Source organism: Limulus polyphemus, unplaced genomic scaffold, assembly GCF_000517525.1.
Source record: "Limulus polyphemus unplaced genomic scaffold, Limulus_polyphemus-2.1.2 Scaffold23, whole genome shotgun sequence".
Taxonomy (NCBI): domain Eukaryota; kingdom Metazoa; phylum Arthropoda; class Merostomata; order Xiphosura; family Limulidae; genus Limulus; species Limulus polyphemus.
In genome coordinates, this window is record NW_013665633.1 from 1,220,757 (window position 1) to 1,237,513 (window position 16,757).

General features: G+C 32.2%; 1 protein-coding gene across 2 annotated transcripts in view; it reads right to left on the minus strand.

Annotated features, from left to right (window-relative positions):
* LOC106458531 (putative carbonic anhydrase-like protein 1) overlaps nt 1-16,757 on the minus strand; it is a 137,354-nt gene that overhangs the window by 22,776 nt on the left and 97,821 nt on the right. For both annotated transcript variants that reach the window (XM_022385159.1, XM_022385153.1), the window contains exons 4-6: nt 12,019-12,213; nt 9,320-9,415; nt 4,860-4,926 (exon numbers count right to left, since the gene is read on the minus strand). In XM_022385159.1, the coding sequence (XP_022240867.1) occupies nt 4,860-4,926; nt 9,320-9,415; nt 12,019-12,213 (358 nt within the window). The remainder of the gene's footprint in view (nt 1-4,859; nt 4,927-9,319; nt 9,416-12,018; nt 12,214-16,757) is intronic.

Sequence of the window (16,757 nt, forward strand, 5' to 3'; positions counted from 1 at the left end):
GCAAAACAAATACACGTTATGTGAAAAGGTAAAAAAAAACAACGTCCAATTAGTCATGTATTTATAATCAGATGTTATACAATGATTGTCAACATCATACCTATTGTATATTGGTTATTAATTCTATTTGTATTTGTAAGATTTTTGGCCACATTGAGATAGTTGCTGTTTCTGTCTTTTGAAATCACTGACTTCAACGTATCTATTATGCATTTTTAACAAACTATAAAAATTTAATTTGAGCTTTATGCAAATTTTAGAATTCGTTTCTACTCTAATATTATTAGTGTTATTTTTTCGTTTAGAATTAAGCACAAAGCTACAGAATGGGCGATCTGTGCTCTTGCCAATCACGGGTATCGAAAACCGGTTTCTAGCGTTGTATGTCCGCAGACATTCTGCTGTGTCACTGGGGAGGGATTAGTGTTTTTACACAGCTTGAAAATGAAGTTAAGTTGTTAAGTGTTCAGCTACTTTTATCATCTTAAATACCAGCCAAAGTTTTAATACATATTCCAAAAGGAAATAACGTTTGAATTTCTTTTTCACAGCCTAAACACAATTCCTACGAAGAAATCTGAGGTTCTCTGACACGCTGTTGACGTAATCAAGATCGTAAAACAAAACGACTTGATTTACGTATGTGAAACATTTGATAATCGAAAGCGATCTAAACAAATAAAACTTATTAACGATGTCTAAGGTTACCTTGTTTTAATGAAAAGCTGCACTATGGGCTATCTGTGCTGTACCCACCAAAGGAATCGAACCCTGAATTAAAGAGTGACATTGGTATTTTCTATATTTTATTTGTTTAATTTATTTGTTTATTTTATTCGAGTAAAACTGGTGTAAGGAATTAACTAATCATAAAAACATTTTAGAAGGCTTAGTCTTGATATCAGAGGCTTGCGATTGTTTTATTGTCTTGAAATTTTTACATGTTCTACGGTAATTCCTGTACGCTGAATCCGAAAATGATATCAATTTTTCTCCATCACGTACAGAGTTCTCACAAAACGTCATAACGTAGTACATAAAAGAAAGATCACAACACGTAGTTTTTGAGACTAAAAGACGTATATTTCATGAAAAATAATAAAAAATCGGGATGAATGAGAATGCATATCTGTTTGACATCAATGTTTTTCCCTTTTCTTCAGTTTGTTTGTATTTTTGTTAATAAACATAATAATAAAAAAAAATGTTCATTGTGGTAATAATAATTTGATCTAAGTAAGAGTTGTTTTTTCTTCCCGATTTGTAAAATATCCTTACGTGATAGAAAAAAATGAGTATTATTTTCAAAATTTGCGCGGCTGAATTATGGAAAATCCGTTAGTAAAACCGAAACAACTTTTATGAAGTTTAACTCCGCAGGCCTGTGTATTTGTTGTTGTATTCTTTGGTTAAGTTTGTACATTTTGCCCTGTCTAAGTTACATTTGATATCAAACTCTATTTCCTACTTTATTCGGTTATTCATAAATATTCACCTAGGCATCTTTCAGTATTTGTTGTTGTATTCTTTGGTTAAGTTTGTACATTTTGCCATGTGTAAGTTACATTTGATATCAAACTTTTGCCCTGTGTAAGTTACATTTGATATCAAACTTTTGCCCTGTGTAAGTTACATTTGATATCAAACATTTGCCCTGTGTAAGTTACATTTGATATCAAACTCTATTTCCTACTTTATTCGGTTATTCATAAATATTCACCTAGCCATCTTTCAGCTTTGAAAAATAAAGAATTTAAAATTACTTCCTCTCGTACTTCACAAAACTCTTGTATTAAATCTTTAAAACATATATTGAATAAGTGTGTGTGTATTTTCTTACAGCAAGGCTACATCGGGCTACCTGCTGTGTCCACCGAGGGTAATGGAACCCCTGATTTTAGCGTTGTAAGCCGCTGTCCCACCTGGGGACTATTTAATAGGAATATGTATAAATAAAATCTAAACGACCATGGATTGATAATGTCGCCATCTTTAGGAAATATTGAACTAAATGTGATATAGTAATTTCAGCAACAAATTCGTAGGATATTCACTGTATATCGAATAATACTAGACTTCTGAATCAAAATTAGTTTCAATTATAAAAAAAAAACTGATGAGTATAAATCAATAAGAATGAAATAATATGTTAACCACAGTGCATCCGCTATATCCAGTGCCGCCGAGGTCTTTCGCCAACTACCAGGGCTCATTAGGCCGGCTGGGATACGACAGGTATTGTAGTTGTCGAGATGCTAGCTATATGATCAGTTACTAGAACAACAACTGTTTCGATGTGAACAATATTAACTTCTTAAGTAATTCTGTAAATTCTCATGGCGGTTATATAACATTTAAAATACAGCTCCATTATCCTTATAGGTTTCTTATAATTACGAGGAATTTGATATACAAAATATAGAATGAAACTGGGATGTGTTTGTTTAATATTACAGATGGCTGAGTACCTTGGAACCTTACCTCGTCGTTGCAGTTCACGTTCCTACATCCGATCATGCTATATCTGACGCCCGTGTATCTTGACAATAGCGTCGTAGCGTAGGTTTCATTGCAAAATGCTACACCGTAAGGCTGTCGTATCCTAAGCACACTGCTTTTTCCTTATTACGTTTCATAAGCCGCCGTGTACGATGAAACGACATTCCAACACCAGTTTCAACAGTTCAATCGCACAGGTATCCATAGGTGGATTTGACCCGTATGTTTTATATGGAATTATATAAATACCCGTTTCATTCTCCAGCTACGTGAGGTATGCGACGATTGAACGAATATGTTGTACACGGACTTTTTTCGCTTTTCAGATGGAGATTCTTCTTGCTCATGTTGTGTATTATTGCTTAGGACACGTGGATATCTTTTGTAACTGAATTTTGTGTTAGTGAATTCTTACCTGTTACAAGCCGTCGCACTTTGCTTACCATTGCTGGCGTACGTTTTGTTGCAGGTATTTTTCTGGATGGTTGTGGCGCTACAATGATCCATATTCATTTGTCTTCCGATGCAAATACGTACAAGGGATATTCTCATCTTGCAAGTTCAAAATTCTCGTTATGAACTCATCTGAGCAACCGTCGCCGAGTCCGATAACCTGATTTTTTCGTGTGAAATTGCCTGTTTCATTCTCCAGCTGCTTGAGGTATGCGAAAGATGAACGGAAGGTATGACTAGAAGCTTTATGCTGCTTGAGGTATGCGAAAGATGAACGGAAGGTATGACTAGAAGCTTTATCTTGGTGAACACATATCGTTTCCGTACAAAGCTGGTATTTCTGTGTGGCACAAAGGGTCCAAACATTGGTCTGACAGCAGTGTCCACTTTGACCTCTGTACCCACTCTCCTGATCCCTAACTTGCCTCTGGTCCAGTATTCAGTGATGATCAGGAATATTTTTGAAAAAGTTTCGCAAAGTTCTGTGTACCCATTTTCCTCTGGCTAATTAGCATTAATACAATTTTCCACAGTTACTCTTCCTTTCCTGAATATGTTGTAGAAGCATACTGTGTTTACGTGATTTACAGCGTTCTGAGTATTATTGCTTAGGACACATGGACGTCTTTTGCCACTGACCTGTATGTTCGTGGATTCTTACCTTTATCTTCCAATGCGATTAAGTACAAGGGACGTTTCCGTCCTTGAAATTCTAAATCCACGATCTGATTACATCTTTATGATGTGAATGTATGAATACATATTTTGCGTCGGTAGGAACCGTTACCTACCCTTCTAAAAAGCGATTAATTTTCGATGGCATCACACTATCCCTGAAACGCCAAACAATGTCAAAATGTAGTTCTTTTACACGCCATTTCTTTGCGACTTGATATAGACTGTGCTTGGCACGTTACGTTATGAATTGCACATTTAAAATCATTATTATAACGTACTCAACCCTCTGTAAAAAAAGTTTTTCAACATTACAAACTCTCCAAATGTTTGAAGTCTGAAATTTTTATTCTAATATAGAAAGCTTAAAGTTAACAAATTCTAAGCAGTCAAAGATATTGACTTCTTCATTCTTCCATGAAGTCGAATTATCTTGAGAAGACGTTAACATGAAATGCTGGCTTAGTGTGAAACTTAAGATTTGTAACTTATATAATTTAATGTATTTTGGATATGTTTCCGTACCACCAAAAGCTATTCCCCAATACTTTTATCAACCCAAATAATTCAATTTAAAAGTTAGATGAGTCATTCTTTGTCGTCATGGAAAGTTTAATCAATAAATCAAAGTGTAAATCCATTTTAAAGGTACATAAATTGAATTTAACTATTTAAAGAACGCATCTGCGTAGGACTGTAGAAACCTCGAAATATGTCAGGAATGTAGGGCATTCCATGTATCAGTTTTCATTACAATGCATTACAGATGCTCTTGAGAATACCATGGAAATTCAACAAAATTACAGAAGATATTGTGAAAACGCTAAACGCACCGAGTAAAGCGACTCAATTGCTTAGTCTAACTTAAAACATTAGAAACACAGAGCCAATCTTTTGCAATCATTTACAGTGACTCAAATAGAAAAATGCAGTTTTTGACTACGTAAATCTAAGAGATATTTTGACTCTTACTTGTGAAAAACTCGTCCCATATGAAAACAGAGTTTGATCGAAAATAATTGAGCAAAGACTAAAACGATAATCAAAAAAGAAATAAATTATCGTCATTCCTGTTATATATGAAGCTCTAAAGCTAGGTATTTTTATAGATTTTAAGTTTTATTGATCGTAACGAAAAGTATATGAGGAATCAATCATAAACGTATTCAAAAAATCAAAGTCGCCGACTCTTGACGCTCATTTACCATAACAATCGAATAAAAACAACCTACCCTTGTAGAGGACTTTATTCAGTTGACTTGTCAGTAGTCGAAACTCCAAATTGGTTTCTACACCCATCTATAAAACGTTTATAAAATTAACCTTATGAAAATGATTAAAATTTCAAATGGTTTTATTAATTTCATTCATAATATACAAGCTAATGAGTAGCATTTAGAATATTAAGATTTCTAGATATTTATTGTTATTGTTTGTTATTAAGCACAAAGCTACACAAAGGGCTATCTGTGCTCTGCCCACCACGGGTATAGAAACCCGGTTTCTAGTGGAATAAGTCCGAAGACATACCGTTGTGCCACTATGGGGCTTTCACATATTTAAATGTAGGAATATCAGATTTCTTTTTTTAATTTCTAGAACTGTATTGAACTAAATATAGAACTAGATTCAATGGCTACATTACAAATTAAGCCATTATGGCTCTTAAAAATTCTTTACAAGACCTCTTTTCCTTCCAGTTGCTTTATTACTACTAAGCAAAGCTAATCTACTTTCAAAGTCTTTTCTTACTGTTTCTAAAGCAAATTACTTTGTCTGTACTAATATTATCTTTGTTTACTTATTCAAATCTTTTTTTTTTCGTATACTCCGTGCTTGGCACAAAAAAACTCTTATTTTTACTTCAATCAAAAATGTCTGTTTTTCGTGTAAAATATACTTCATACATAGTTACTTTTAGTCCGTTATATTTGAATTATTTTATATTATTATGCCTTTCATATATAAATGATGTTTTCCAATTTTTAACTTAGGTCGTAAAGCTAAATATATTTTGTACTTTGGTTGTAAAATATCTCTTAATAAAGGTTTACTTTAATTAGTTTGACATTGTGAAGACTTTTAATGCAAGAAGTCTATTTGTAAATTGTACATTCATTTGCTTATATTTAATTATACCCGAGGTCATTTAACATATTATGTTTTGAATTATTCTTAAGTAATTTATAAATATAACTTTTACAAAATTTAAAGCAATGCACATATATTTACACGAATAACTAAATAAATTTTCATTTAACAGCTGAGTTCAGTAAATTATGATAAAATGTTCCCGAAAAAAAAGACAAATGGCCCTATTGTTCAATTATGACACTAAAAGTAAGCTCATTACCAAATATTTGATAAACATATCATATTTCGAAAATTGTAAAAGTATGAATAACTTGTTTCAACATCTAAATAATATGAAAACTTTTTCAGTCAACATAATGGAGACTTTTCGTAGCTTTTCATTTTTTACAGTGTAGGTTTAGTACAAAAAGTCTTGGACATCATGATTTGATATATTTGTAGGCCCAAGAATCTAGCGCTCATTTACATAAATGAAGCGCCAAGACGATTTATCGTAAATTAATAAACAGGCCTTTGCCATCTTGTTTCATTTCAATCCTTGAAATACATTTAGAAAAAAATATAGTTTATTTGTTTACATGAACGGTCAGGTCAGAGAACCCTATGTTTCAGCTACTGCTGTTAGTGATTCAGAGAACCCTATGTTTCAGCTATTGCTGTTAGTGATTTAGAGAACCCTATGGTTCAGCTACTGCTGTTAGTGATTCAGAGAACCCTATGTTTCAGCTATTGCTGTTAGTGATTTAGAGAACCCTATGGTTCAGCTACTGCTGTTAGTGATTCAGAGAACCCTATGTTTCAGCTATTGCTGTTAGTGATTTAGAGAACCCTATGGTTCAGCTACTGCTGTTAGTGATTCAGAGAACCCTATTGTTCAGCTACTGCTGTTTGTGATTTTGAATTTCGGACCAACATGCGGCCTGAATGACTACTCTTGAGCGAGTAGATGAATTAATTATCAAATTGCTGATAATAGAAAGTATCTTTGTTTGTAGGACGTCTCGAACCCGAGTGTAATTCAAGTTACTATGAGTTAAGTGCGTTTTTTATATTGTATAATAGAATTTTTTTTAACTTTTCCGCTAGGCGGATTTTCCCTAAAGACCGTAACGCATGATAACGGTACAAAACAATTGAAGTCAGAAATGTTTGACACATCCGAAACCTTATGGCATGAAATTAGCAAGAATGGAACATGGAAGAAAATATATGATAAAAATTGGTATAACTTTCAAAATTATCATCTTATATTTACCGTGTTTGATATTTTTTATTGAATATCATACATTTTTTGTACATACGTTTTTTCTAAAGCATTGGTATACTTGAATCATAAACTTTTGCACCATAATCAAATTCACAGTCTAGTTATCGTACCGCATGTGTGTTTACATATTTATTTCCATTATTGTACATATATATATATGTATTATATATGTTTGTGTAAGTGTGTTAAATATACTTATGTAGCTCTTTTTAAACACGGTACTTTGAAAATATTTTATTTGGAGAATAATATCTCTAATGACAAAAGATTTACACATACACACACAAATTCAGTTTAGAACTGTCTCAGTTACAACTAACCCTTTAAAAATCAAGTTCTCACTCTCACGCAGCTGTAGTGTTATATTTTTCTAGATCACGCTATTTTCCAATTCAATGTTGACCGGAGTCACACTTTTCGAAAAATTTGGTTAAACGAATCAAGTATTAAAAGAACCTTTTTTTCTCAATTTATTTATTTGTGGATTATACAACACATTATGACTCTTCCTTATTGAAACAGTAAACCAAATTTGTTCAGCAAGTTAGGAAAACTCGATACGTTGTCTTGATGTAAAATTTTGGAACATATACAATTTGGAAATACCGCTTCTGACTGTATTGCAGGATTTGTTCTCATATGGTCATGCTTTTGTGTTCTTTGTAGGAGGCGATCGTTTTGAATATTATTCTCTATATCATATTTCAATAAAAAAAAGAATTCATATAATTTATAAATTTTAAAATACAGACATAATTCTTTTTACAGCTCTTACGTTGAGAATACTTAAAAGCGTCTTTTTTTACACTTACCTGCATACTAATAAAAAGTATGATTTTTGATTTTAAACCTTTCTTATTTATAAAGTAAGAAATAAGAAATTACAGTTCCTAGAGTTATTATTACACATGAAGGAGAAAAGCCAGTTACAGTGCGTTCTTTGACTTAAATAGATTAAAAAACATTAGTGAAAGTGGAAAGTGATCGTACTTAATCTATTTCGTCTATCATGTTGATAGAGCTATCTTGGAGGTGGAATGTAGCTTGAAATTTAGTACAAAACATTACTTGAAATATAAATACTACAAGTCGAAACATGTTTTTCTTCCCATTAACCCTTTATTTGCTGTTAATTCATATAATTATACAAATTATAATACCTGCAAATAATTATAATAGCTACAAATGTACAATTCTAAAAAAAATTTAAATGTATTAAGAGGTCCAAAGTTAAAGATTGTATGAAAATATTTAGGCACGATTAATTGGTTGTTAAGCACAAAGCTACACGATGAAATATTTGTGTTGTGCCCACCACGAGTATCAAAACCCAGTTTTTTAGGGGTGTGACTTACCACTGAGCCACGGTGGACTTTCGGGATGGAGTCTCTTTAATTAAATGTCATTAATGCTTTAAAGAAAAAGAAAAAAAAAACGGGAACGTCATCGTCTTCAATCATATGCTTTCTTTTAAGTGTATTGGTGGTTGAGCAACTAGTTTTGCATAGAATAAACTGAAACAAAAACTCAGTGTATGAAAACCGAAAACAGAAGATGAACAAAATTACATCTCAATTAACTTTTTTTCCTAGTGATTCTCAATTTATTTGCTGTTAATATTTCTTAGAAATAATTATATTGTTAGGATTTTTGATCGAAAACAAATTATTTCTATTCAGTAACCATAGTGCAATTAGCATATGTTTTGTTTGTTTATTTGTTTAGCGTCATAAGCCTCCACTGATACTGCTAAGTCACTGGAGGAGGGGTACGCTTGTAACGTGCATTGATAAAATCCAACGAAAATTCTTAGAGATGAAGATGAAAGAAGAAAACAAGGGTTAAAATAAATGTTGAAAAGGTTTAATTAAAAAAAAACAAGTGCAGATACAGAGTTTTTCACATTATACAGATATATATAAGAAATACGTCTGGGTAAAATAAATGGGAGACATGACATTGAGAATAACCAAAAAGAGTTGAAATGGGATGTTGGGAGCTTGATCAAACCATCAGCAGGTGCATGAAATTGTTAAGCGCAATGGATTGAAACAAGTATGTTATAAGCATGAATAACACTTGGTATCAATGGGTTTTATGTGTTTGTTTTTTTCTGTGTAAGAAGTAATAGTTGTTTCAACGCTAAAGCAAGATACGAATCTGTATCATACCTTGCAGATGGTAAACGGAAGTACATAAAATTCTAAGATACTGTATTAAAATATTTCGACCTTTTTTTTATGAAAACCCTATGAAATTAATTTTTCCAATGAAGAAGATTCCCGTAAATGACAGCGTTATTGTCTATGAAAGAAGCACCGAATTCCATACCTGGATAAGAAGGGCGATTCCAACAATACCTTGAGATTTTGTAACTGCTTCGGAGATGTTTTTGTAAAGGTCTGCGTTGTATCCTAAAATCTGAACCTATAAATTGTAAATAAGAATAAGATATAAAAGTTAATAATGCTTATAGCAATAAAGATGTATTTGTTAAAGCTATGGAGGTATTAAAACTTGTATATGTTTCTACAGGAAAATATATAATTGAGATCTTAAAATATAGGTCATCAAGGATTACTGAAAATTAAAAAATAATTTTAATCTAAATTACTTGTGTATTATAAAGTAACCGTCATTATAACAAGCGCGTTTAGATATGTCATTAAAACTATGGCTGTTACTGTTACAACACGTCTGAAATAAACATAAAGACGATTGTAAAAATATTCAGTCTCTCCTAAAGTGCCCCCCCAGTGGCACAGCGGTATGTCTGTAGACTTAGAACGCTAGAAACCGGGTTTCGATACCCGTGGTGTGCAGAGCAAAATTAGCCCATTGTGTAGCTTTGCGCTTAACTACAAACAAACTCTCCTAAAATATGTTGTAGAAGATAAACAAAATAATAGTAAGCATACTAGTCAACGATAAATATAGCTTTTAATAAGCACTTTTGAAAAGAAAAGGAAACTATCAGTAAAAATGATCTGTTTTACATTTAAACACCTTAAACGAGTTAAGTATTTGTATTTTGTATTTATGGCAAGGGTACTAAGACAATTTGCTGCTTCCCCTCCCTTACCCTAATTGAGAATTACTAATAAAAGGGAATGAAGCCAATAAGCAGCACTCTATTACCCACCATTGACATTAAAGTGTTGACTGTCATTCTCGTCAAGTACCCAAAGCTTATAATGCAGGAAATATTTTGTGTTATCTAGCTCCAGGTCAACCTACGTTCCCGATTTAAGTACTGAATACTAACGAATTTATACTTACTTCGAAGTTTATTGAATTAGGTACTAGATATAACTGAAATTATACCTATACATCTAAGTTTATTGATTTAGGTGCTAGATACTAACGAGCCAAAACCTATATCTATCTAATGCCAATCGAGAAAGTTTGAAACAAGCAAGTGAATGAAACATGTAATCAATCGATTTGTGTTATTTCAGCATTATTAAGCACGTCCTCGTGTGGTAGCGAAATGAATCATCTAATTCAATGCTGTTTTGTTGTTAAACAGTGGTTTCATTAAAGCAGCTTCACTTAACTGTAACGACCACTTAGCTCATCTCTGTAGATTCGATCCACTTATTTTACAACGTGACTCTCGAATATTTCATTCAATGCTTTCTCAGAGTAATCGCAAATCTTCACAATTGCTGAGTTGTCTGGTAAAGTACCGTCTCTGCGTTGCCTATATTTTCATATCCAGTACAGTTAGAAAGTCGCCGAGTTATTTACTTTATGCCTTTACACACATATATTTTTGTTTTTTCTTTGTTCATAATAGGAACAGGGTTACACAATGGGTTATCTGAACTGTGCCTACCACGGGTATCGAAACTTGGATTTTGGCGTTATGAGCCCACTGACTAACTACTGAGCCATTGTGGACAACAACACTTACTTATGCAACATAATAAGCAGTAAGCCTCCACCTTAGAACTGATTTGCTCTTCAGTTTTTTTTTGTTTACTGTTTCAGAATTTTTTACCATAGCTATACAAAATGCGATCTGCCCATAGTCAACTCTATGAATTGATAGACTAGAGGAATGCATCCACTGTCAACTCTTGGGTTGCTCTCATCCCACCAAATAGTGGGATTTGATCTACACTTTTAAAGCGAACCCACGGCGACGTAAGTACAGAGGGCGTTTTCTGGCAACAGGTTAGATTCACAGGTTAGGCACGTTAATCACGAGCCACGCTCGACCTTATACAGATATGCTTGCGACTTCAGCTCACTGGCAACATTGGCACTGATGTACCGTTTATTTTTGCAACAAAATACTAACTTTGAATGATATACAATAATAGTTTTTAACTTTGTAGAACACAGACTGTATTCGGAGTTATAATGTAGCTCACAGCAACAGCACACAAATTTGATCTATGTGTGTCTGCATCACATAGAAGACAAAATGTATGGGCATAATTTACAAAGGAGAACTTAGAAGCTGATTAGAGAGTAAGCTGTAATCTTTGAAATATACTAAATATTACATTTAAAAGATGAAAGAGATTAAGATACAGCCTTTCAATTATATTATATATTACATTTCGAAGTTGAACAGAGATTACGCCATGGTATTTGGATAATATTAAATATTATTTTAAAACTTTAGAGATATTAAGCCATGGTATTTGGATAATATTAAATATTATTTTAAAACTTTAAAGAGATATTAAGTCATGGTATTTGGATAACATTAAATATTATTTTAAAACTTTAAAGAGATATTAAGTCATGGTATTTGGATAATATTAAATATTATTTTAAAACTTTAAAGAGATATTAAGCCATGGTATTTGGATAATATTAAATATTATCTTAAAACTTTAAAGATATATTAAGCCATGGTTTTGAAGAACATTAACGCACAGTGTAAAAGATATAATGTCATATATGCTGTAATATTGATACATCACGTAAATCTTTGCATACAGTAGGACATACTTCTCAAACGAACTATTTGTATGCATCTCTGCACTAATAAATCACATATATTCACTTCTTACCTCTGCAGGAAATGTTTGACCAGCAACGGTATGTTCAGATCCAAACTTCTCAGTGCTCCCGAAATGGAGATGTACTTCAGCCACTCGATAGTCGTAAGACAAAGGCCCGCTGTTTATGTGGACGGCTGATGCTTTAGTTGAAGAATTAGCTTTGAAAACTATTCCGTGTCCGGTGTTGGTGATTATTCCGTTGATCTTAAACATCAGAACAAACAAGTAAATAAATAAAATGTTTTATATTATTTTTTTAAAGGTTTAGTTGAACAATTATTAGTAAAAAGTTTTCATTCTCAAAATATCAGAATTTAAATACACGGTTAACGTAGTCACCGTAATTCTAGTTTTTTAAATGATAACTATTACTGACTCTTTTTTAAATAAAAGATATCTAATCAATTGTTAATAGCTAGACCTACGTTTTAATGAATCACCTAATCACTCTCCATTCTACAAAGGATTTTCAGAAAACAAAAAGAGGGCGCTGGACATGAGTAAATTGCAGCTGTTTAACGATCTTGTTAAAAGGTTAGTATCCATCCAATGTAAAAATATTTTCAATAAAGAAGATAATGATAGGAGGCCCAAATTATCAATCGCATAACGAGTGTAATTGTGAAGCTGGTATCAATATTTTCTTATCCATCTTGCATTGGGCTGATGGCATCTTGTGATCTTTTTTTTTTTTTTTTGTCTTTTCAAGGTCAGCTTCTACGTATAAACTTCCCGATAGTTTGTGTAGTTGTACGCGATGAGGCTCGTAATGTTTCTTTCTTATTTTTTTGAATTATTATAATAAAAACTCAAGATAAGACAGACAAATGAGTCGTACTTAATGAACGTTGTGTTGGTGTAGGCTTTGGTTGATTATAATTTCACGTGTTTGACCTACAGGAAATAAAATCCCAGTTTGTTTCTGAGCACTACTTGTGCAACTTTCATTCAGAAGCACAAAATCACGCAGAGAAGTAGATATTTTCTAAAGAAAACAATTTAATTCCCAAGCAAGATTGAATCATATTACCTTTTCAGCATAAATGTGTTTTTGAAATTTTCTTTGGGAAATGAAAAAAAATATTGTGAAGTTTTTTTTTGTCAAAATAAGCTAGTTGAATGTTTAAAGGAACAATTTCTTTGTACGCTCGGATTGCTTCGTTTCTGTGGCTTGCATGAATATCTATGTGGATAAAACTACAAACTGAATATACGTTTAATGAAATAACAGTAAGAATCAGTGGCTTGCTTTTAGTCCTTAAAAGCAAGTAATTTGAAGGCCAATTGGAATTTGGTGTACTTCATGTTAAGTACTTTCAGTGATTAAAGCCCAAGCTCTGCAAACTATATGCCTACTTAACTTCACAGCAAATGATTTGGAAAGAGAAAATGTTTGAGTCATCAATATTTATTCACTGGGAACATGATGCATGCGATCGTGACGAAGATGTTCCACTGCACTGCACAAATCTTTTTCGTCTTACAAATGTTAGCATTTTGTGAATCGTTCCGAAAAGTCAATTTCATGTGTCACGTTACTGATTTCAACAATGTTAAAGTTAGTAACGTAATGTCCGGCCTATGGGGTCATGCGAGATTTTTCAAAATGAAAGCACCCGAAACAATAGCAAGAACGGAGAGTTCCAGAGTTAGCGTAAAGTAGAATAATAATACAAGAATTATCCCTGGATCTTCAAAAAACTTTTCTTTGATAATATATTTTTAAATCGAAAATCTATTTCAAGTCATACAGAAAAACTTTTAAAAATAATAATAAAACTATAGTCATGAAAGTGAATTTTGTTTAACTACCCTTTGAACTCCTATAATAGCTTCATTAATTTTATTTTATTTGGTCTAAAATGAGAGGTAATATTGAAAAAATAAACCTTTTTCTTTCTATGTATTTGCTTAATAAAATAGATAAAAACGGTATAGTTATATCTTAACCGTATAACGATGACCAAGACAGATCCCACTATATCGAATGCCAAGATATACGTAACTTCAGCCAGTTATTTAATTTCTTTTTTTTGCACGGGGCTAATAAACAAGCACCCACATTCGTTAAAGCAACGTTGGGTGCATCAATGTTACACGTGTTGGGTTAAACTTACTACGTCTATATGAGGAATATACAAAAAAGTCCAGTAAAAAATATACGTCCATGTACTATCACATTATTCACTATACAAGACAAATAAGTCTTCTAGAAATAGTACTATTTATGATGATTGATTTTGAATTTTTCAGAATGTCATAAATTCAGGAGTTTAGAAAAACAAACCAAATAAGGATTAATTATGGGAAGTTGTACTTTAGCATGTTAGCAGAATGTTTGGTCATTAAGAACACTTATAATGAACGACGTTTTTCATAACTTGACTCCTCCACTATTCAATAGCCATTGTAACATGAATGCTCATCTGTAAAACATTATTTAACTGAATCAACAGTAACGTTGTTTCTTTGTAATATGATTCTTCATCCATAGAACATTCTCTGTAAAGCGCCTCTTTTATTTCAGACATTACAGCATTCTTTGTAATGCGATTAATCTATTTTAGAACATTCTAAAATGGAGGAATCGCATTACAAAGAATGCTGTAATGTCTGAAATAAAAGAGGCGCTTTACAGAGAATGTTCTAAAATAGATTAATCGCATTACAAAAAATGCTGTAATGTCTGAAATAAAAGAGGCGCTTTACAGAGAACATTCCCTGTAAAATGTCTCTTCTATAATAAAAAATTATAACATTCTTTGTAATGTGATTCCTCCAGTTTAGAATGTTCTGTATAAAATGTCTCTTCCATCTTAATAGATTATAGCATTATTTGTAAAGTGTCTCTTCAAATTTAAAACATTACAACATTCTTTGTAATGTGATTCCTCCATTTTAGAACATTCCCTGTAAAATGTCTCTTCAAATTTAAAACATTACAACATTCTTTGTAATGTGATTCCTCCATTTTAGAACATTCCCTGTAAAATGTCTCTTCTATAATAAAAGAATTACAGCATTCTTTGTAATGTGATTCCTCCATTTTAGAATGTTCTGTATAAAATGTCTCTTCCATCTTAATAAATTATAGCATAATTTGTAAAGTGCCTCTTCAATTTTAAAACATTGCAACATTCTTTGTAAAATGATTCCTCTATCTTAGAAAACTCTTTATGGCATGTTTCCTGTATCCTCTAGCTTTCTTTGAAACGTGCCTCCCATGTCTTAAAAATTATTTGTAGTGTTATTTCTCTGTCTTAGAATTTTTTATTTGTAGTTTTATGTAAAAAAGACAAAACATTACTTTGATAAAACAATAATTTCAGTTTCACTGAAAGTCTTGTTACTAGGTCGCATGTATAACGAGTTGTTTTCTTTCAAACGAGATCCTAGAACAATCTGTGTAATATTTCTCGTAATATTACTACTATTTTAGATCGGCTATTTAATGAGTTAACCAATCCGTCATCAGAACGTCCTTAATATAATGATAAAAAAATATTAGTAATAGAAATTTTAAATAAACCTCATTAATTCAGAAAAAGGTCAATCCACAACCGAGCCAATATTTCCATGCTTAAAAACAAAGTTTTTCACGCAACAAAGAGGTAATCAGTGAATGACATATACGACTTGCGATAACTTACCTTGACAACCAATGTAATAAAAATATACTAACTTACTAAGTTGGCCGTGGTGGGTTTTGTTGCTTTAGCAATAAAGTCACGTAGAACACATCACCAACCGTACCGAATTCATTAGGCTATTTTTGACGAAAAGGTTTACGAATAAGCTGAATTAGAAATGGGTTTATTTCCTGTATTTGAGGATCTTGTTAACGACACCTACCAGGGACGTAGGATCGGACCACCGTTCGTTTATTTTTCTTTCTTACGGAGAACTTTATCCTCGAAAACAAAATTGTAATGTTTTTCTTTATAATTCAAGTATATATATATATATAATTAATATATATTTAATTGTCATATCAACATTCGTTGTTTCTGCGTTGTCTATAAGCCGTTTTCAAAAGTGTATGTAGGAGGTACAAAAAAATTTGGTTTGTAAAAATGAACAAAAGTTTTAGACGATTACGTCCTTAAACATACTCACTAAGCAAGATGCTTTGATATAATTATTTTGTTAGGTAAGCTGAAAACAATACTTAATTACACCAGCTCTGAGTATTTTCCCAATATGTGTTACGTTGGAACTGTGCAAGCTTGTCACACCTTTGTCGTCGTTTAATTAGCAGGACGTAAACATCGATTATGATTTCGCCAGAAAAGACAAGTTCAATAACTCAACGAAGGACAGCAAGACGTGTAGAGAAAGTAAAGCGAGACAATTTACATTTAAATAGATGTGATACACGTCATTGGTGCTAACGCCCTTGTGTCTAGATTTATTCTCGGACACAATCTGTTTCATCTAAAACTGATAAATGTTCTTTCGGAACAAAGAACAGATTAGCTGAATTTCTGGATGTGTTCTTTTACTGAAGTTTAAGTAAACTCTAAGTAATAATATAATGTTCTGCTGTATATGCACGTGAAAATTGTTATTCGTGATCTTTCAGGTGAACGACGAACTTGCATATCTTTAACAAATATTTAAATATACACCTGGAAAAAAGTTAAGCACCCCCGTGTTTTTTTCAAGTGATTCAGATTCAACGTTCTTGTGACTGATTATAAATTACCATTCAATCTAAACGTGTTTATCAAATGAAATTATGCATTATT